Source organism: Coptis chinensis, chromosome 2, assembly GCF_015680905.1.
Source record: "Coptis chinensis isolate HL-2020 chromosome 2, ASM1568090v1, whole genome shotgun sequence".
In the NCBI taxonomy this organism is placed as follows: Eukaryota; Viridiplantae; Streptophyta; class Magnoliopsida; order Ranunculales; family Ranunculaceae; genus Coptis; species Coptis chinensis.
The window spans coordinates 25,102,390-25,124,991 of record NC_141457.1 but is presented as its reverse complement, the minus strand read 5'-3'; the positions used below and the strand labels follow the sequence as shown (position 1 = coordinate 25,124,991).

General features: G+C 38.2%; 1 protein-coding gene across 3 annotated transcripts; it reads left to right on the top strand.

Annotated features, from left to right (window-relative positions):
* The first annotated feature begins 539 nt into the window (after nucleotides 1-539).
* Nucleotides 540-21,105, top strand: LOC147515508 (dual specificity protein phosphatase family protein). 3 transcript variants are annotated; one of them, XR_015210634.1, is made up of 11 exons: nucleotides 540-667; nucleotides 755-859; nucleotides 941-1,101; nucleotides 14,364-14,565; nucleotides 15,661-15,837; nucleotides 15,926-16,086; nucleotides 16,667-17,753; nucleotides 18,133-18,279; nucleotides 18,333-18,573; nucleotides 19,820-19,977; nucleotides 20,265-21,105. XR_015210634.1 is itself a non-coding variant. In XM_086588005.1 (11 exons), exons 1-11 carry the CDS (start codon nucleotides 593-595, stop codon nucleotides 20,590-20,592), a joined length of 2,829 nt encoding a protein of 942 aa, XP_086444131.1. In that variant the 5' UTR covers nucleotides 540-592; the 3' UTR covers nucleotides 20,593-21,105. The 3 variants fall into 3 exon arrangements, 2 of the variants coding, with proteins under 2 accessions (XP_086444131.1, XP_086444139.1); XM_086588005.1 differs by having other exon boundaries at nucleotides 18,346-18,573; XM_086588013.1 differs by lacking the exons at nucleotides 540-667; nucleotides 755-859 and adding an exon at nucleotides 1,746-1,790 and having other exon boundaries at nucleotides 965-1,101; nucleotides 18,346-18,573.
* Nucleotides 21,106-22,602: the final 1,497 nt, after the last annotated feature.

Sequence of the window (22,602 nt, the reverse complement as noted above, 5' to 3'; positions counted from 1 at the left end):
TTAAATCAAAATTCAAGTTTTTATGGTATAATGACAATCCAAGTGTCAATTAAAACGTTCCAATAGGCAAGCACCATAACCAAAAGTGCACTATAGTAATTACATATCTATCAATTCTATCCACAAAGACAGTCAAAAGAAGTTTAAATTTGAATTGATGCAACTGGTAGTTGAATTGCCAAATGATACCTATCAGAGGAGAAGAAGCCGAATGAAGAAACCGAATTGCCAAGTGATGAGAAGAAGAAGCCGAGAGAGAGAGAGAACCCAATTTCGTGATTTTTATTTTATTTTTTTATTTTGAAATACCGCAAAATATTGAAATATCGGTTTTATCAGTGGTTTAGATCTTCAGATCTTGAGGGCGAGATCCGAAGGTTCAAGAGAAGAGTGAGATAAGAGTGTCAGTATAAGAGTGGCACCCTAGACAAACCGTTGTTTTTTTGTTATTTTGTTACTTATATTTTCAGCACTCAATAAATATATATATATATATAACACGTGCCAGTTTTCTAAAGAAAAACAACTCAACAGCCAAATTTCAATACCGTTATATATTATTCTCTCTCCAACAAATTTCAAAAACAGAAACATGGCACAAGCACAAAAAGAGGACGAAGAATCCGCAGTCATGATGACAACCACACCAATTCTCTCTCATCATCAAGTAAACAAATAAAGACACATTCTTTTTCTTTCTTTCTTTCTAAAGTATTTAAATTCTCTTTCCCAACAAATGTCAATTTTTTTCCAGGAGAAAGAAAAAGAAGAAGAAGTAATAAAAGATTTCACCAATCCCAATAATACAATCTTCCCAGAAGAATCTGGTTTTTCAGCTCTATCACCCGTCACATCACGTGTAATAATAATTATTTATTTATTTATTTTTATTTGTTGTGTTTGCCTGTTCAGTGGTATAATGTTTTTGTTTTGTTTTCAGGTGTTGTATTTATTAGGAGATATAACATCGGGTCCAGCATTTAGATTTACTCAATGGTTGGATTCAGTTCGATCTCGAAGTGGAAGATATCATTCTTCTTCTTCTCTGGGTGTTGGTGTTTTACATAAATGCCACTCTGCTTTTGAAACTATGCCATTCAGGTACTACTATTATTGCCTTATTATTCTGTTTTTCATGGATGGTATATAATTAGACTAGGCGACGTAATAAAATATTGATTGTGGATTGTGTTTTTTATACCGGGCCGTTGGGGGCTGTTTTTAGCTAAATAAGGATTTGTGAGACAGGAGTTGTATGTTCATTTTGAGAAGTAGTTATTGCCTGAGTACTAGGAAGTTGTGCAGATTAGATATGTTGTTGATTATGAATATGAGATTATGATTGGGAATGCTGAATGGCATTAGAATGTGTCATGGAATCTGTCAGAATAAGAAGGTTGAGAAGGTGTCAGAAAAGTATTCTGAGTTTCAGTGATAGGAGTTTGTGAAGTATTTGAAGTCTGAGAACTGTTGTTTTAATAATTTAATGTGAAAAAGTATGAGAAAAAGTGTTAGAGTTGAATGATGGTGGAAACAGAGGTATAGAAGTATTAGGTGTCGAAGAGATGTCAGAGATGGGTGTTGGTTTGAGACTTTAATAGAAAATCTTTCTCATCAAATATGACATGCCTAAAGATATAAACTCTGCCTGTTGTGATGTCTAAGCATATGTCCTTTAAAGGATGTACTATAGCCAATAAAGTTGCAGGGCTTACTTACTAAACTCAAGTTTGTTCTTTGTATAGGGTTTCAACTTTCAACCGTAAAAGCTTTTAAGAATGGATAATCAGGTTTTTGTGCATTCAATCTCTAACTAGGGTGTCTTTATAGTTTATACCCTAAAAGACTAAGAAAATAGTTAATTAACATAGTTACAACTCCTTGATATGCCACTTTCATAGTTATTTATTAGTAAGGAGGCGTTTTGCAAGGTCTTGAGCCCAAGAATTAGTTGTGTAACTAAGGAATAGTACTATGTTTATTTTTAAATAGCTGTGTCCCCGTGTCCTACTTATATAGGTCCCCGTGTAGGACACTCCGTATCTGTGTCAGACGCCTACACACATATCCGTGTCAATGTGGCTTAGAGTAGGTGTAATATGTTATGGAACAGTGATTGTCCGTGACCAATTTGTGTACAGATAAAAGTTAATGAGCTATATGTGAAACATGTAAAACATCTTTTAGCATGAAGTTAGATGATGGCGTAGAGATTGCTCCAGGCAGATACTAGAGGCTAGAGATTGCTCGAGCTCAAGGTCAGGGGATTGTAGATCACAGTTGTGTTCCTGAGGATGATGGTGGGGAATGCTGGAAAGCACTTTCAAAGGGACTTGAGGAAGTAATTGATTGGGGGTGGGAAGATTCAACGAGAAGGAAGGGAAAGTGATGCTGAGAGAAATAGGAGAACTGATAGGCTGGTAGATGATGGGTCCTACAGTGTTGTGCTGGGTTAGAAATGGAAGTGTGTAGTACGGCAAGAAGGGGCAATATGGTGGAGGTGGAAGACAGACAGAAGAATAAACTAAAGGAGGTGGAAGTAACGACACAGTCACACTGCTGTGGAAAAAGGCAGCGATTACACAGGTTTCCACGGAAGTGCGAGGATGGGGTTGGGTTGTTGATTGGATAGCTAAGACACTTATCTTTGGCATTGCACCTTAACTGAGACCTTACGCTATCACTAAGGTTTAAGGCCATTTTTTCTCATCGATGACCAGAGTTAGAGAGAAACAATATGGGAGTAAATGCCATGGTGGTTGATGGATGAACAATACAGTTCATACCCAGATGGCTGCGATAGTCTACTTGGTGAATAATTCGAGATAAAAAAGAGATGGGTGTATCTACCTAGGGTTACCATTGCACTTGTGGGAGCTCAGATTATCACGGATGTTGCAATTGCTATGGTGTGTGTGTGTGGGGGGGTGGGGGTCAGTCATTTACTGATTATTCATTTGGCAACAGTGCTACTTGATAGCCTAGAAGCAGTGAAAGTTCTGGTGGAGATCAAATTTTGATGATGTCGTAGTCAAAGTAGGGACAAAATAATTTAAAGTAAAAGAGGTGGCAGAAATTAAACCATCAGATGTAGGGGTAGAAATATGGAGACTGGAGAAGACAATGATGTGGCGTCCTATTGGGAGGCCTAAGGGAAGTGCAATGTCCCATGCCCATGTTAAGTGAGTATGGATCGGGGATTAATTATTGAATTGGGTAGGGCATACGTGGAAGCCATGAGGCGTGACAAGCTGGAAATGGAAGGATGTGGTGCAAAGTCCCTGGCTAGTTGCAATGCAATAACAGATGGTAGTGAAATCGGACAGGTTGCTAGATCTGAAGGAACAGAAATAAATGAAATTAACATGGGATTGAGTGATGGCAGGACTGAGGAAGGTGAAGTTAAGGATGTGGAAACTTGACTGGGGTCCAAGAGTAAATTTTAAGTTAGTAACAAAAGGGTGGTGGATGGGCCAAAGGCATGAGTAGATCAAGCACAAAGAAAAAACAGCTGGAAAGGACTGAAGAGCCCAAGATAGGGATCTTAAAGAAAAAGGAAAACTCAGGTCTACAATCAGATAGAGTTAAGCATAAAAGGAGAGGTCAGGTGCTGGACATTGGCTCGGTCATTGATCAGTTGGAGAAGCTGTTGGCTGAGGCGAAAGGGGAAGGGAGTAAAAAAGAAAAAGGAAAAAGGAAAGCCTTTGAAAGTATATGAAAAAAGAATGAAGAAGAAAGAGGAGCCAGAACACAGGGCATTGGTAGCTGAAAGGAGGTGGTGGTTGACAAGAGGACTTTGTGGAAGTCGAAAGTAGGAAGTCTGGCGCTCAAGAGGTTGGTAGAGTAGTGGGGGGCAATCACAGAGGTGTCAAGATAGTGAGCTCGAAAGAAAAGCAGAGATGATCCAGTTTGGGGAAAGATGGGGTGTCAAGGTCAACTAAAGCAAGAAGAAATTAGTGAAGCTTTTTGAGGAGATGGAGAAGAGTAGGTAGGAGGAAGACAAGGTGAAAGAAACCTATTATTATCTGAGAGCAGCGACTTTGACGATATGGATGATGAAGATAGCGACGAGGAGGACCATATGCGGTTCAGCTGTTTGGAGGAGGACTTGGGCTAGAGGATGAGGTTGAAGAAGGGTGATGAGAGGAGGATGGAAAGGGTGGGTATTTGTAGTTTTGTAGCTTTGTTGAAGAAGAAAGAGGAGCCAGAACACGGGGATGTATTTGGTGTTGTTACTTTCTGTCTTTTGGGTTTCTTTGGGTGGTAGGACCTTGGCTAATTTAAGTTGTTAATTACTTATCTTGGTTATTGATTTAACTTGTTGCTGGTAATATCATTATAAATGTATAATTATCTTTTGCTGATTGAAAAAACAGTAAAAGTCAACAGCTAGATGACCAACTTTGTTGCAAATCTGACAACTACGCCTTGATGAGATGTAATGTGTATTGTTGCCACTGTTGTAGTTAGAGTTGTAGCCATCACTGTTGGTTGAGTTGTAGCCACTGGTGTTTTTTGAGTTGTTGTCCTTTGTATTGTTACCATTACCATGGTTGTTTATATAGTAATTTCTTCCTCAGTTCCTCTACCCCTATAATTATTACCATTTCCTCTACTGCTTGCATTTCCATTATTCATTAATGCTCTATTGTTGTTTGGAAATCCAGACTTTTAGTTTTTTGGGTAGGGAATGTTGACTCCCGAGAATGCTTGTGTTTCTCTTCCATATATATCTCTTCACTCAGTAATAATCTATGCAGATTATCTGCAGTAATAGCCTTTTTTCTAATCCTTATTGATAGTCGGGATGAGTAATATTCTTCAGGTAGTCCTTTTAGTATCTGAAATAGTAAATCACCTTCTTTAATTATTTCACCAGAAGCAGCTAAACTGTCAACTCGAATCTGTTGTAGATATTTTGACAGTGTCACTGTGCCTTTCTTTGTATTCTCTAGCGTACATTTCAGACGGTGGTTGTGTGATCTTGAGCTTGTTGTTGCTGTCGAAAAATCTCTAGAGGTTGGTATTTCAACAATGTAGGGAAGAAGCCTTTGAGAGATTGTGGCGTTAGGCCAAATAAGTACCATCTAGTCTTTTCTCATCCATTCTTTATATATGAACCATAGCCTAACCTCATCAGCGTTTCAAAAAAAAAAAAATGAACCATAGTACAAAATTTAGTGCCAGAGCAATTTATCGGACAACCCAATTTCCGATATATTTGGCATATATCATATGTCCAAGGTCGGTAAAATGAGGTGTGGAAAGTTTGGAATCTTGGTATTTATAGATATATATATTGGAATTTACCCACAAAAATCGCTGGAATGGGGAGGTTGATATATTAGTGTCAGGTGCGCTGGAATTTGTGGTTCAAAAGGCTTTACCAGCAACTCCCAAGCTGAAAACCGGACTTTCTTTGCTTCTGTCCCGAGCTAAATGAACCTCGAACTCTCTTTCCTGCTATTGAGCTTGGCAGCTCAACTGTCATACTGTAACCTTGATTTGTAGCAGCGCGCATCTGAACCTAATGGATGATCCAAAGCCATCTATCTCCTGATATTAAGGGTAGGTAACCAACTGACTCAAATGCTATTCCAACCTCCTTGGAGGGACCAATAGCGGCTAATGACCTCGCTTCCTATCCCCCGACCTAGCTAGCACCTGCACCTTGCTCTTATGCCTCTGGATCCTCCTACTTCCTGTGCCTACGCTACAGCGCAGGCCAAAGAAGCACCTACTGAGGTAGCCAACCAAGGAAGGGACCAAGCATTAAGAGCTCCACCTACTTACTGCTTCGGCCGACACCACTTCGAATAACCCTTAACCGTAGGGTGAATCTGACGCAAGCAAGGAACTGGTCCCCCTCGTATGACTGTAAATGTGTCCTTTTACAGTTGTGGATAAACACTACACCAAAACAAGTACCTGCGTGTGCACCCTTTTTACACATTATATCAACTGATTCATTCATTCACCCGCCACTCTAGCAAGCTAAACACCATTTGCACCATATATAGCTTAATGCGAATAAAAAATAAGTAAACCTCTACAACAATTAAGTAAGCATTTTTAGTATACAAAGCTGATTTTTCAGCACATCCCAACATAAACAAAATCCGCATAACATACATGTACTATAGCATAACACAATAAGCAAGCTATCAACAACAAAGACCAAGCAGAAAGGTAAAAGTTAGGCACTCAAGCTGGTTTCTTCCTTGAGTTCAACATTGCACGCACTTGCAACATTTTCTCCGCGTAGTCTAACATTAGATGTGTTGATAGCTTCTTCTGGAGCATCAATTCCCTAGTCTAAATCAACCTGTCTTGGATGAAATTTCATACTGCTGCAATCAAGGACTTCATAATGTCCTTCTGGTCCATGGAGATCTTGTAGTTCCCAGCCATGTTTATTTGCTCCAACTATGAAAACTTGCTTCCTTTAACTAGCATACCAGATAGGCCTATATAAGATTCTGGTGTAAAATCAATTCATTCAACAGTTTAGATGAACACTGCCAGTTGCAAATAATCTGGTCGATGATAAAATAAGTAGTTCTAACATCAATATTTCAAAGTATGAAACATGAACTCAACACCTAGAATCAGAACAAATATACAATCAACAAATATAGTGATGGACAAGAAAACTGGAAATTCACTAAAGTTGAGAGTTGATACTAGTATCAGGATTGTACAACTGTATACACTACGCAATAGCAATTTTCATACATGTATTATACCTTAGCGGGTGCATCATGAAGATCTGGAGCAGCGGCAAGTCCATCAAAACCATCACCACTAAATCACAATCCATTCTGCACCCTTTAGTATTGACCACTTGATGCCTTTAAACTATCCTGCAAAGTGCAAACTATCTTGCAATCCATTTCTTCAAGCGACTATCAAAGTAATTTTTGCAAAACAAACAGAGTGAACATATGACATAATTCACAAGCGAGAAATCAATAAAAGCTAAGCATGAAAAATTGCATGTAAGCTCAACAGTAAAGCTCCATGTTATTATAAAATTTCTCAAGTTACGAACACGCAATGAAACAAATTAAAAGTGGAGTGGGTAAATTAACTCAACAATACCAAGAGGCATAAGAAATAGTACAATTTGCAAACAAGAGGTTAACCCCAGAGTGAGCTATGGCCAGCTTCAATGTTTTGACCACCGTACACGACCTGTGTAGCAAGTGATGGAAGGAATGTGTTATAGTACTGGTCCATGTCATAGAGCTCCTGTACAAGTTAAAGAAATCCCTCACGTACCCGTCATATGTCACCTGATCTGGGCAACCAGTAAACAAAAGAAGCCAATAGTAGGATACCCAAGTTTCTCAATAATTGGGGATGAAATGGATGCAACAGCCATCTCGATATCACCAGTGAGTGGGTTTAACCACTCCTGCAGTTGGGCTGGAAACCACTGTTCCCCACCTCCTCTACGTGCTACTGCATAACTATGGGCTCTAGAATAGCCATAATTGGAAGATGCTTGAGGAATTTGGCCATGTGACGATGAAGAGTTATACCCCTCGGGAAGCTGTCCATAGGCATAAGATGGAGTTGAGGAACTGTAACCCTTAGAAGGATAGTAATTTTGGGGTGTGTTCCAATCAAACAAGCCTCCAAGTTGATTGTCCTGCCTCCTCGCATAAGAGTATCCAGATGTATATCCATCACTTGAAGGATTGCTCCAATTGGCTGATTCTGCTGTTTCGGCATTAGGATGTGGCCTCCTCTGTCTTACCCGCTTTGATTTAGGCATGCGTGAAGCGGTCCCAACATGATCCTCATCCTAGGTGGCATACTGAAATTCTGATTTGCTAGTGAAGCACAATGGAGGCATAACATCCATCTCCGATCTTTCGTTTACCCCCGCACCTTGCAAACTGGTTGCTCCATCTCCATCTCCACCGCCACCATCACTATCATCATCATCATCATCATGATGTGAACCCGAGGATGAAGCAAATAAGTCTGAACCAACTCCTATAATAGGTTCATCATTCCGTTCAGAGGGAGGAAGAGTGTCATCCAATGCATCTTCGTGTCGTGGGGGTGGTACAAGATTTTCTTCGACTTTTGCGTCCATCTCATGAGCAATGCAAGCATTTGGCTACCCGTCTTCATCCAACTCGAGTTCAAAATCCTCATCGTCTTGGATCCAGTCAAAAGTGCATCCTCTTTGTTAGAAGCTGGGTACAACTAAGTGAGATCAAAATTTGGTATGGAAGTCTTGAATATTTGCAACCTTAGGTTCTTGGCTTTGAGCCTCAAGTTGTAGTGCACATACACTAACTGATGTAGTATATCATCTGCCAACCTACACTGCCTGTTTGAATGCACCATTCCAAATGTGCTCCAGTTCCGTTCGCATCCAGATGATGCAACAGTTTGGGATAGAATCTTAATAGCCACGGCTCTGAGGTTCGGGGCATCCCCACCATGTAAAGTCCACCATTCCGTTGCATGAGAAACCTAGCGTCAGTAAAGAGTTTTAGCACCTTCAATAAAACATTGTATTTAGACTTTTATTTCACTAACCCGGCATCTCTGAAGTGCGACTGTGAAGAGCAGTAGGTCGCCCAAATGTACCATGTGCCTCTCGAAAATTATTATCTCATAAGAAAAATTATTATCTCATAAGAAAAATGGATAAAATTCTTCCATATAATGAGTACATATTTACCTCAGACAAGCATAGTGTTTGGGTTGCAATGTCTGGGACCAAGACACCGATCGCATCTTGAACAACCTTTATAAGAATTGGATCAATACTTACCACCGGATGTTCTGGACCATATTGTATGACAGGATTGAGGTGGTAGGCTACAAAAAAGAAATAATAACTTCATTTTAATCTTTGGTTACCTGCCATCAATTAGTTTAATAACTCATTTTGGTTAATTAAATTTTTTTTTGGGAAGTTTATCTCACCTGCCAAGTGCAATGTGTGACTGAAATTCTTTGTCCACCTGCGATCAATTAGTCTAATAACCCATTATGGATAACGTTTGGTACTTTCAATCTTATTTTTCATCATTGACATCCATCTGAGGAGAAATCTCATAGTAGGTTTGGCATCAGCATCGACAAGTCGCAGTGTCTCCACCAAAGGTTCCATGCAATCAACTAAAATCTTGACATCTCTCCAAAATTGTCGTTCATTAATGATATCCTCGAGTTCTCCATTTTTTTATTGCCTCGTCCTCTTATTGCCACCCAATCTTCGTGTACGATCATGGCTTTAAGTCCATCCTTCTTATTTCACATACTTTGTAAAGCTAAGAAGTTTGTGGCAAACCTCGTCAAAGCAGGTCTGACTATGTCACCACCACAAAGCGTTCTCATCAGTTCAAGAACCCATAAATGGTTGTACAAGTAGGTCACCACCACCTTAGCTTTTTTAATTAATTTCAAAACCGATGCTCTCTTACAGAAGTCTTTCAATATTAGATCAATCGAATGGGCAGCACATCCCATCCAAAACAAGTTGTATCCTGTATCTTATTGAGATTAACATTTATTCGCAAAAGAAAATGAAGAAAATGTAAATCATAATTGTAATTAACATACTAGGAAGCTTAGCTAATTGTTCTCCTGCTTTCTTGTAGTTCGGTCCATTGTCCGTAACAATTTGGACAACATTTTTTTGCTGACCCAATTTACAACAGACTTCAAGTGATCCAAGATCGATATGTGGTCTTTATAGTCTTTTGAAACATTCACGGAGCGTACATAACAACACTGGCCATCACAATACACAAGAAAGTTCATGAGAGACCCGTCCGCCCATCACACATGACTGTCACCCCATACGTCGCCCATTTTGGTCTCAAGGCCCCATTTTCTAAAGAGAAACCCCATTTTCCCTTTCCCTTTCTTTTTAGAACCTGACCCTTCACCTACTTCCATTCGTAAACCCCCACCTCGGCGCAACTGGTTTTCATTGTGGTGGCTTGCAAGCGACTCTCTCCTAGCTTGCTCAAGATCATCTAGATCATAGCCCCGATGTTGGGACTCAGACTCATCATCAGAATCACTGGCATCTTGAGTATTACACATTGCTTCCTCATACTCTCGTTGAGCTGCTGCCTTGTTTAGTTTATTTAGTTTAGCAGTGTCTACTTTATTTCTAAACAAGTCCCTAACCTTCTTACCTTGTTTTTTGCACATCTCTTCGTTTACATTTCCACCCACTATGTGGTGTTTAAATCTAGTGATCCCACCACCATTGAAAATTGCACCACAATAGTTACATATAGTCCCATTCTTATTACCCGGGATTTCTTGACTGCTTCCAAGCGACGTCTTTATTTTTACCCATTATAATACCTGATACATTTGATAAACAAGGAATATTAGGCACTGAAGTAAAACCAGCTCTAACTGACCAGATCCAACTGTGGCGTTAAGGAGAAAGTAGTACAGAGAAACCATGCTTGCCCCTCCAAGTGTGCACAACCAGTTTGCAATCATAGTAGACTTATCTCTCCTCTTATAAAGTCTTCACCCCCTTCTTTTCTCACTGCCTATTTTCCTTATTTCCTAAATTACCCCACCTAAATATATCCCAACCCTCCAGAAAATATAAATCCCCGACATTATTCTACACCCTCAACTATAGGAGGTAGTCATAGTCAACTTTTGGAAATAGTCACTACTTCATTAGATAGACCTAGGCCGGATCCCAACCCATGGACATCTCACTCATCCGACAGTCCAGCTATTTAATTTTTTATTTTGGTTTAAAGTATTATAGAACCACAACAAAAAACTTAAATCCCAATATAAATAAGAGGATAGGGAATATTTTCTACTCTGAATGCAAAGGTTTTTTTTAAAACAGAAAAAGAAAAAGAAAAAATGGTGAACTAGTCAATTATGACAACTGTTAAACTTAGAATAATGTAAATTGTTATCATAACACTGATGAACATAATTGATTATTATTGATGATGAAAACAAGAGGATATAGAGAGACTTAACTACCAAATATACAAAAAACAATTATCAGAAGTACATATGTGCATAGCACAGGCATGCCAAACTAGTTTCAGTAGTAGGAGAGAATGATATGAGATGCATCTAGGACTGACGCCCATTGCATCACCCATGCCCTATGGCGTCATCTTGGTGTCGACCAACACATTGTAATTTTGTTAACCTAATTTACAAATCTGTTTATAGTAATTAAAATACAAAGAGTGTTTTAGTTGTTTAAAGTTAATATGTTTAGCACATTCCTAGGCTAGCAAGTAATGATAGTTTACTCTTAAGATGAGTATAGGAATAAGGGAGTGATGGCATGAGTATATTTGATATTGCACTGTTTGCATTTAAAGGTAACTTGGCTTTTGAAGTTCTAGGCTACTCAAGTTCAACCTAAGTAATGTTCATAACCAATGCTTTTGATGGGTAAAGACCAAACAAAGCAATCATCATTATGAGTTAGACCAACTAATATTCTAATGGATAATGAATGCTAACAAAACAAACCAAAGCAATCATCAAAATAATGCAGCATAGACATATACACATACAGGTTAGACCAACTAATATTCTAATAGATAATGATTGCTAGCAAACATGGCAATCTATAGCCCCCTAAGTTCCTTATGATTTTACTGTATAATTAGAATGAATGAATTGTCAGAAGAATATAATTTGAACGTTCTCAGAAGAAGAGATCATTCGCAACTTCAGACAACTTGGGACATAATATAATGATAATTGGAAATCTAAAATACAGTTTTGACTTCTGAAGTTCTAGTGAGTAATTACACAAACTCATGCTCGGTTAAACACAAGGAGAAAATACACATAGGAAATAAAGATTATAAAAAATATGCAGAAGCATTAAATTCACCTGAAAAAAGAACACTCGGTGTTCCAGTGGTGATTGTTGCAACCTTATCAATCCAAAGCTTAAAAAAAAACACCTAATGAGCAAATACACAAGTTCATGCTGATATAAGAAAGAGGATAGTGAATAATAAAAAGATAAATAATTGAGGGCAAAAAGAAATAATTGTTTGTATACCTTATTTGGTGCTGCACAAATGCGAGGTCCTTGTTGTTGGTCGTCTATTCTATTCGCCAGTACTAGGTGATTAATCAAAAAAAATGGTTGAAGTTGAACACCAAGAGATTGAGGAATTACTGATTAGAGTAGAGTGATCACAACTCAATAGATATGAATACTATCTATCTTGATAGGCATAGGAATTGTGAGAGAAGGATACGGGGTTTAAATAAGATAGATGGAGAGCTTAGATTGGTTGGAGTGGAGGTGGAACTTTCAGTAGGAAGGTGGAACTTGCAGAAAGTACGTGGAAGGGTGTAAGAAATTGATGAAAACATTGGTTTTCTAAAGGAGGGTGGAGGAAGAAGACAAATTGATGGGTTAGCAATGGGTTAGCAATTCAATACTTGTGATCCCCAAACATACAATTGAATTCATCCAGTACAAACCAATGTATCGCGGTAATTTGGATTATATTATGAAATATCGTAATTTACCAAAATTTCATCTAGATAAGTTGAGTTTCTCATACCCAGGAATATATCATTGATTTCCTCTGCCGGTTGGCTGCAAAACTGATATATATCGTGATATATCGTGGCATTTTGTACTATGGTATGAACTATGAAGGATTCAATGTTGTATTGATATTCAAAGAAAAAGATGCTGTGCTGAAACAAAATTTTGTATGTCAAAACGGATATGTTGGAAAATATCCCTATATATCGGCTGGTATGGAGAGGTTTGGCAACTTTGATTTCCTTGTTAATTGCCCAAAATACGGAATTTTGCCAAAAAGTATCACCGATAAGATGAGGTTACAAATAGAAGATAGTAAACTCTGTTTTATATGAAAAAGGAATGATATTATTCAGTGGGTTCCATATCACCTTGTCCTTGTTACATAAGACGGAGGTTGTGTTTGTCATTTGAGTACCATCCACATTTTGAAGAACCATATTTTCTAGAACATCTTGTAATTTATAAGCTTCTTTTCCATTGGCAACACTATCAACTTTCTAGTCCGCCATCTACTACGCGAAGTAGCTTCCGTCTTCCTGTAACCCATGGAATTAATCGTTTATTAGAGAACTCCATTACTGTAACTGAATTTGGTGTTTGATTTTGATTGAGGTTTTGTTGTTGCTCCGATACCATATTTAACTTCTCAGAAAGTAAAATGAGGCTTGAGAAAATTTCATTAGAATGACTTGATTCTTACACGAGTAGGTGTTTAACAGTAGAAATTAGAACTGTTGACAGCTAAACAACTGAATTCTGTTATAACTAATAACATACTCGAATGAACTATGAGGAGGTGTTTAACTGTCTAAGTCTCTGTCGAGTTGACCGAAGACCTGTTACAAGTAGTGACTAGTGAGAGTATTCTCCTCAATAAGAAGAATCCTACATTTGTAACACTTAGAAGTGTTGTTTATTCCATTTAAGATCTAGAACTTTTAAAAAGTGAAACAAGACTGACTCTAGTACCACTCCCTCCTTTTGTTATTCGTTTATACAAATAAAACTTGATTTAAGCTTAGTTCTTTTGGTGTTTTGCTTAGTTGGGATAGGCACCTGATAGTTGATACCATAAGAAATAAAGTAATCAAACATTCCTTATACTTTAAACATCTCCCGAGTCAAGTGGTTAACAAATATTTACCAGTCTTCTAGGTTCATAATTTCTCTGCTCTTTTTATTTTTATTTTCTTCTGGGTTTCATCGTTTTTTTCCTATTGTTTTATTTATCCCACATAGCATGGCTAGCCCGCCTAGGCTGCTGACTAGTCGGCCTGCCCAACCCACCTAGTCGGATTTATTCACCAATTAGAGGCCTAGGCACCGCCTAGCATTTAGGCCACTTTTGACATATTGTGTGGAATCTCACATGTATAAGTTTGGTTCTTGCTTAGTTATTAAGCTATGTTACATGGACACACCATAGTTTAAAACTAATCTGTGTTGGATATGTATCCACGTGTCCGTGTCGGACACATATGGTATGTGATATACCTCAATTTCTGATATTTCGCTGTGTCAGACACTTCGCATCCTTGTCGGATACGGACACACGTATCCTCGTCAATGTAACTTAGTTATTAAGTGTGCAAGAAATAACGAGAAATCACAAGGGAGGCTATCAAAGATGTTTCCAACTAAGATTTGTTTACAGGTTCATTTAATGATGAATAGTATCCAAGATCCAGACATGAAATAGGATTTTAACTATGGTTTCTGATGATAGAACCACTTATTTGTAAGTACAGAAATTTCAGTTACTCACATGACATATTTTTTTGTCATTGTCTTTCCATTTCAGTGCAGAACAATTTGTAGAGGCAACAAGCTTACAGCTTTCAGAGCAAGCGTCAGAGATCAGTTTGTGCGAAAGGCTAAGCAGAGCTTACACGTTAGACATAGATTCAAGTGAACTCTCCTGGGACATGCTGTCTTCTTTACATCGCTCGGAACATACTAGTAGCACCGATTACTCTGAAGATGAAGTCAACAAGGCTCTTGAGGTACGTGAACATACTTTATTAAGCTCTCTGGTGTCACGCATCTTTTCACCTGTAAACTCCAAAAGTTTAGAGGAAATACTCTGAATTGTGATCAGTATGTGGATCTTCTTTTTAACAAGTCAATAAATGCCACTTATTTGAAAGTTAGCAATTTAGCCTCATTCCAAATATTTAGATATTGTTATCTTCTTGTTATGCCCATCAATTGAAAAGAGCTGATAGCATTATTACAGGTGTTATAATTGATGTACTGACTGAGATTTGGGGTGGTATATTGACTCTCTCTCTCTCTCTTATCCTGTAGAAAGCCCAACGAGGCAACGAATAGTTTGGCATGTATTGTATCCTTGTAACCAGGTGGTACAAAGAAAGAAGGTTTCCTTCAGGGACCCTTAACTAATTATCATGGATGAGATACAAAGATCAGTTAGTTTGCACGTGTTGAATAAATTTATCTTCACACTTAAAATTTTGGACAGAACAGTGTTTAACATTTGCAACAACATGTTTATAGATTCAAGTGATATAGACACCGTTGTTTTTTTTTGTTGGTATTGCGAATGCACTAGCACTTTCATTGTTGTTCATCAATATATTAGTTGAAATAGAGTGTGAGCTCATATCATACAAGCTACACATCGCCGCTACTTGTTTCCCAGGTTTCTTCGATTCCTGTTGTTTCCCTTCCCTAGATTGTTCTTTCTTGTACTTTTCTCTATCTCATATCATATTTATTATTGATGTGAAAAGTAAGAAGTGACTACACGACCTTTATACTTATTCCAGTATTCCGTTTTGACGTTAATAATATTACTCACAAAAGCCTTAGAGTAAAAGCATGCTACTATGAAAGTGGGAAGTTTTTTATATCATATTTATTATTGATGTGAAAAGTAAGAAGTGACTACACGACCTTTATACTTATTCCAGTATTCCGTTTTGACGTTAATAATATTACTCACAAAAGCCTTAGAGTAAAAGCATGCTACTATGAAAGTGGGGAGTTTTTGAAAAACTTCTTAGAAATTTGGACGGTTATCAAGCAACCCTTTTAATTGTTATTTACCTTACTTTTGTTTCATTTGATTAATATAGGTCACTGTGAATTCTGGCGGTATTGTTTTCTTTGCACTATTCAACAGGCCTGCAAATGACGATTCTTATCCAAAGGAAGCTGCTGCAGTGATTAAGATATCCTCTTCAAGGATGGCTACACAATCAGAACGATTGGGTTATGAATTCTCAAAATGGCTAGGCGTCTCCACTCCACAGGTATTGTATTGTCACTTTGCTGTCCTTTGTACCTACTCTACCAACAGTGGTTCTAAGTTTTCCAGAAAATGGACTGGATTTTTTTCAGGCTAGGGTGGTTCATAATTCAAGCGTTGAATGGCAACAAATCAAAGATGCTGCAGAGAAAACGAGGGATGCCGCGGCAGTAGAGGGAGATGATGTTTGTGAAATGACATGTTCAGAGCTTTTGGAGGCGCTTGAACTGAGCAGATGTCTTTTTCTGATGAAGTGCAAACATTACCTTTTAGTCAACAAAGTGTTATATAATAACGCAGCACCATAAGTTTTGCGCTTTCTCCTTCAATTGTTGCCCTCTTTGAAGGTATTCGGAGAAGGAGAATTGGTGGTCTGATTTTCCCATATTGGATTAGCCAATAGCTTAACACTCAAAACATACTTGTGGCTGATATATTCCTGCAAATATGTGGTGTTCCTCATGTTAAAAAAACTTTATAGAAGCATGGAAGTTTGACGTTCACTGGTTGTTAGCACTTAAGGTCTTAGAATTAGACTCGTAAAATTTCGTTAGGATCAAAATGTTGATCGCTCAACTTCTCTGAGAATTTTCCACATGGATGCAAGACAATAAACATCTAGTAATTGCTTGGTTGTTTAGTATCAGTTAAGCAAGTGATTTGCATTATGGGAGGTTCTCTATGTAACAATGAACTTATATTCCCGAGTGCCGCATAGGGGGCTAGCAGGGGAGGAAGCGCAAGATTTCATGTTATACTTGCTAGGCTGCCTACTTTTGGAAGTTGCATTTTGATGTAATTTTTACTGTGCTAACACCAATTTGTTTCTTCAGTTACATTCATGGAGCTCCTCTTCTCGAGAGCGTGAGTGCATTTGATTTGCGGGAAGCTGCTGAGAAAACAGCTGCAGAACTTGGCAGGGTCTTGATGTTAGACCTTGTTATCAGGAATGAAGATAGACTCCCTTGTCGTCAGCTGGGTTGGCGTGGAAATTCTGCAAACTTACTGCTTGCTGAGAAGGTGACGTCCAGAAACTCGGATGCATCAGAGGAATCCTTTGATTCTGCAAGCAGAAGACATATACCAAGGGTAATTAAGGCTCTACAGAAAGAGAGGAGGACCAACTATGCTGATGGAAGATTTAGTGTATGTAACCCTGAAATTATATCTCAGAGCTCGGATGTTTCAGACTTAATGGATTCTCCCAAATCTAGTAACACATGCTCGAAAGATAGATTGAGTGAATCAAAATCTGGTGAGTACACTGTTGTTGCAATTGACTCTGGTATTCCTCGCCGTCCTCCAGCTGGGAAACGTGTAAATGATCATGCTCAGTATCCTAGGCTAGTTGAGCTCCTTCTTAACAGTGCAGAGTACTCTTCAAGTCTCCTTTATGACATAACTGGAGGGAGACTAGGTTTCCCATTACTTGAAGATGTTGACCAGGTTCATGCCAGCTTGTCAGAGTGTGCTACTGTTGTCAATGAATTCCGAAGTGGGTTTCGTGCTGCTTTAAGGGATCTGCAGGGATCCCATATATTTCTCCTTACACTTTATCAGAAATTGGATAGCCTCTTGAGGGTATTCCTGACAATTATCAATAAAAATTCATCAGCGGATATTGACAAGGAAGAGTGTTGTGTTCCTGAGACACCATCCAATGCTGCTGGAGTTGGTGCTGCCTGCCTATCTCCATCAAGTAAGGACCGGCCTATCGATGAGAACAGTGCAGACATATGTGATTCTGAACTGCAGAAAACAGCTCCCAGGTCATCGCCAATTGTTTCCAAAGAAAGCTCAGACTCGTCTTCCCCTGTTTCACGAGAGAATTGGCATGGAAAGTACTTTAAAGGTAGTGGGGAGCCTCTCCGTAGTCTGCGGCTGACAACAAAGCTCCGTGACTTCAACAAATATGCCAAGGTCTGTAATATCCCAGAAGTAAACATATTTGGTTATTTGCCACAAGCCCACAAGTTAATAAAATGTGAATCTATTGTAAATGTGATTTTTCTTTAATGGAAGTATGTATATACGTGAAAGTCATTTGTGCCATCAGCAGACAATTAGAATAGCATGCCAATGACTGGAGGTGCCTGCAAGTGGGATAGTTCATTAAATGAAGCTCATTCAGGACTTAGGAGCATATATCATTCAACTGGTTTGTTCAGTTGTTATTTTATAATACCTGTGGAGAACACCTTCAAGAACAATACCAAAATTTAATCAAAAACAAATTGGTGGTTTGTCTTCATTTAGAATGTTTAAATTTTAAAACATACTGGGAATTGTTTCATTTCAGGTTGATGCTGAATTGAGCAGAGAACTGGAACAGTGGAATGATACGCTCAGAACGGAGGCTGTCAAACTGTGCCAAGAGAATAACTTTAATACAGGTTTTTTTGAAGGGAATGAGGCTAATAGTGTTGTTGATGCTTACGAGTTGAAGGTAAGTGTCATGTTTATTCTTCCATTCATTTATACTTGGTTGATGTATATCAGTCCTCTGCTACAGGTGAGACTCGAGCACATTCTCGAGAGGATAGCCTTGATATCCGATGCAGCAAATACAGAGAAGCCGTCTTTAATCACTGGTAATCTCTTCATTGGTGGGGCTCTAGCAGCAAGATCTGTATACACTCTTCAACATCTGGGCATCACGCATATATTGTGCTTGTGCTCAAATGAAATCGGGCAGTCCGACTCTCAGTATCCTGAACTGTTTGAGTACAAGAACTTCTCAGTGAGTACTTTACTTCCTTTTTAATCAATTTTTCATATGTTAAATATTCTAGATACTGCTAGCTGATTTATATATACTAAAATAGGTTGGTGGTATATACATGAATGATAACCTCAAACAATTCTTAACAAACCCATTGGGGAAAAAAACAAAAGAGAAGAAAAGAAAGTAAAAGAAAAAGAAAAAGAAAAAAACTATAACATTTTAGTGGATTGCAACTGCTTGAGTGCAACGCGAGCACTTAATGAGTCTCCTTACTTGGCCTATGTGTGTACTTGTGTTATCTACTTATCTGCGCTCCAAACCATGTGTCCTAGTATTCTTGTGATATGGTCTCCAAACCATGTGTCCTAGTATTCCCATTGATTGTGTATTGAATATCTTATTAAGACTAGTTAGGTCCCTTGGAAAAATAATATTGACAATAAGAAAACAACATTTTTACAGACACTATTAACTATTAAGGATGAGGATGTTGAGTTAGATGACGAGACCGATGACTGAGGAAGTTATACTTAGAGTAGTTTCTTTTACTGAGAGCAGGGATTTTTTTACCGTAAGTAGTTAAGTAAGAGAAATTTGATTGGAATTGTCTGGTTATGTACAACTTAGTCAGTTAGTCCTACAAGTTACAAGAACCATATCTAGAAATTAAAGCTTCTTGATGGATCTTAGAAGCGCAGGTGAGAGACAAGTATGACATGGATTTAGTGAATTTATATCTGAATATTACATTCTAATACTTAAACATGTAAAGTAGTACTTGTGTGGTATCCTTATGCATGTGATTCAAAATGTCAGCCTATAGGTTTTCATATTCGTGATTATTGCCTGGAAAGTTTTAATGTTTGTATAAACTACTTCTGAGGTTTTATACAGTGGTATTCCATGGAAATTTATTATATTAGGTTTGTTTCTATGCTTCCACATCTTTTATCTAATTAGATTAGTATACCACATTGTCAACTTCTCTACTAATCAAAGTCAACTATTAATAGATATATCTGGTAGTGACTTACTGACAAACTGGTTGGTAGTCATCCCCAGTCAAGTGTGAACTTTGGTTGGGCATGTGGATATTAGAAAAAAAAAATGTATTGTTTACACCCAGATTTTATTGACAACACCTTTTACTAAAACGAGTCTTTTGCCTAATTAGTTTCTTTCAACACTGTTTCTGTGTTTCATAAGACTTTTTTAATCACTTTGTTGAGATGCTCGTCACTAACAACTTTCTTTTATGCAGATATTTGATAATGAGGATACACTGATTAGCAATCTATTTGAGGAAGCTTCAGATTTTATTGATGGTGTTGAATATTCAGGCGGAAGAGTCCTGGTTCATTGTTTTGAAGGAAAAAGTAGAAGTGCAACTGTTGTTCTGGCTTACTTAATGCTAAGGAAGTAAGTAATAACATAATATATTTTGAGATTGAAAGCAAAAACACACTATTCCTATGTTCATTGGTTTAACACTTCTAGACTTCTAGTAAGCTTGGCTAACATTTCTTATTATTGTCATTATTATTACTGCTATATTATTATTATTGTTATTCTTACTATAACCATTATTAGTTTTTTTTATTCTTGTAGTTATTATTTTAATGAATTTGTTCCACTTGCTTTTGAGGAAAAAAAATAAAAAAAGGAACCTCATAAGTCATAACTGATAGTTTACTTTTCATATGCAGGAACTTCACGCTATTACAAGCATGGAATACCCTAAAAAAAGCTCATCGGAGAGCACAGCCCAATGATGGGTTTGCAAAGACCCTTTTGGATCTTGATCGGAAATTGCATGGAACGGTTTCGATGGAGTGGCAGCAAAGGAAGCCAATGATGAGAGTGTGCCCAATATGTGGAAAGAATGCTGGTCTGAGCAGTAGCTCTCTCAAACTTCATTTGCAGAAGTCGCACAGAAAACTCTCATCGGGGAGTGTGGATAGTGCCATGACCATGGAAATTCAGAAGGTTTTGTCTGCACTTCAGATCAACAGAGGCGGTAGTGTGAGTCCATGATCGGTTTGCCCTTCCGTGGGTAAAATACCAGTCTGAGCAGTAGCTCATTCAAACTCCATTTGCACAGGTCACAATAAAAGCTTACATAAAAGTGTGGACAGTGCCATTACCTTGGAAATCCACAGGTTTGGAGTGCGCCCAAGATTTAACAGTGCCACCAATGTCAGGGCAATCTAATCCAATTATTATGGTTATCCAATTCACTGCTTATTATGCGGCTTGCGGAGGCCTTAATTTCTTATTGGTCAAAGTGTAATACAAATTTACAAGAGCGGATGATGTAAATTAATAGAACTTCAACTAAGGTCAAAAGTCGAAAGAGGTCAAAGAAGCCACCCAAAATGTACCATCAGAAGTAGTCAAATTCCAAAACTGCATGCGGAGTTTATTGTTTGAGCTGAGATTGTTATGCTTGGTTATCGACATCTTGACTATTGGATCAGGAGTTATAACGTTAATGGTGTAATTAATACATTTATAACTATATTTGTTACATATTCAGTTCCATTGCAAGCTTTGTTCCAAAATTCTAATTACTCGAGTAGCATAGTGACAATCTGTGACTTGATTACGAAGTTTCTGAGACTAATCACAGTAGTACGTAGTAGTCAACTAATCACTATATTCATCCCACCCAACAAATATTTTCCGACTTTTCATTACAACGTCGCACCTGTGAAGTTAGAGGCACTACAACTTGAGGGATGTGCGTCTATTAATTGTGTTGTTTTGGCTGTTTGGGTGCTGTTCGTATGAGCGCGCGCGCCCACATATACCCTGCCCAAGGGGCGCATTAGTGTTTTTTTTCTCTTTTGGCGAAAGAACAAATTGGCACATCCATCAAACGTTAGAAGATATACAGGTATACGAACATGTATCATTCCCAGAGTGGAGAAATCAGAAAACCTTGTACCCTTGGTGCCAGTGTTGGTGCAAAGGATCAGACATTGAGCAGAAGGTAGCAACAGGTCCGGTAGAGTCTTGATGTTGCACCAGAAACAAATGATTAATATACGCAGGGGAGCGCACATTAATAATAAACTTTGCCTCTTTCTTCAGTTGTCTTAAAAAGGCAACTAGCCGAAGCAGCAATAAGTTGGATAGTTGGATGTCCTGGCATCGTCCTCTAGCTGCTCCAGACCTCCAGTTGTCTCGGCCGCCCTGTCTACGCATCTTGGAAAGGATTTAAAATAACTACCACGAGTCCACGACAGCAATCGGATTCAATGTCTATTGTGTCTACAAATTATATCAAGTAACACAAACCAACTCGCTTATGCATCAGGAAATGTGCTTATTGTGTCTGGTCGTCTGCGTATTATATTTTGAAGCTCCCAATTTTCAGTTGTAAATCAAGATTGCTAAGTTTGTGCGAGTTCAATTTAACAAATGACTGATTTGTGAGTATGGAAAACGTTAATCGTGTATAATGTATTCCATCACTCTCAAGTTATACGTGATGCATTTAGCCTAAAATTATACACACCATTTAGCCCAATACTAAGCATTAAGTTCATTACACAGAGAAAATACAGTCTACCAATTTTACCATTTACATCATCTTAGAAACGATAGGCATCGAAATATTGTGATATTTATGTCAATTTTACCAACAATTCCGTTTCTCCAAAGCAGTACACTTCGGCAGACGTCCCATAGCATGATTCCTAGCTAAGAGCTCGCTAGCAAGCCCACCTATCAATCTGCTTTTCTTTCTTTGTTAGGTTTCTCTAGTCCTACTTAGTTTTTTATCTCCATGAACGACCACTGTTACATTTCACAATCAATAATTCAATACGTTGACAAATCAAAACGAAATTGTTTCCAGGCACCAGAGTGCAAAAGTTTGCACACAAGTTAGCACAGTGTAAAGCTTCAGGAACAACCATGTGGAGACAAGATGAATTAGTATCCTACTACAAGTAGAGAATTATCAGAAGGGTAGAAGGGTGGATTACTCTGCGAGTATGTTGTGACCTCAAAATTTACATGATGAACAAGTTAAAAGTC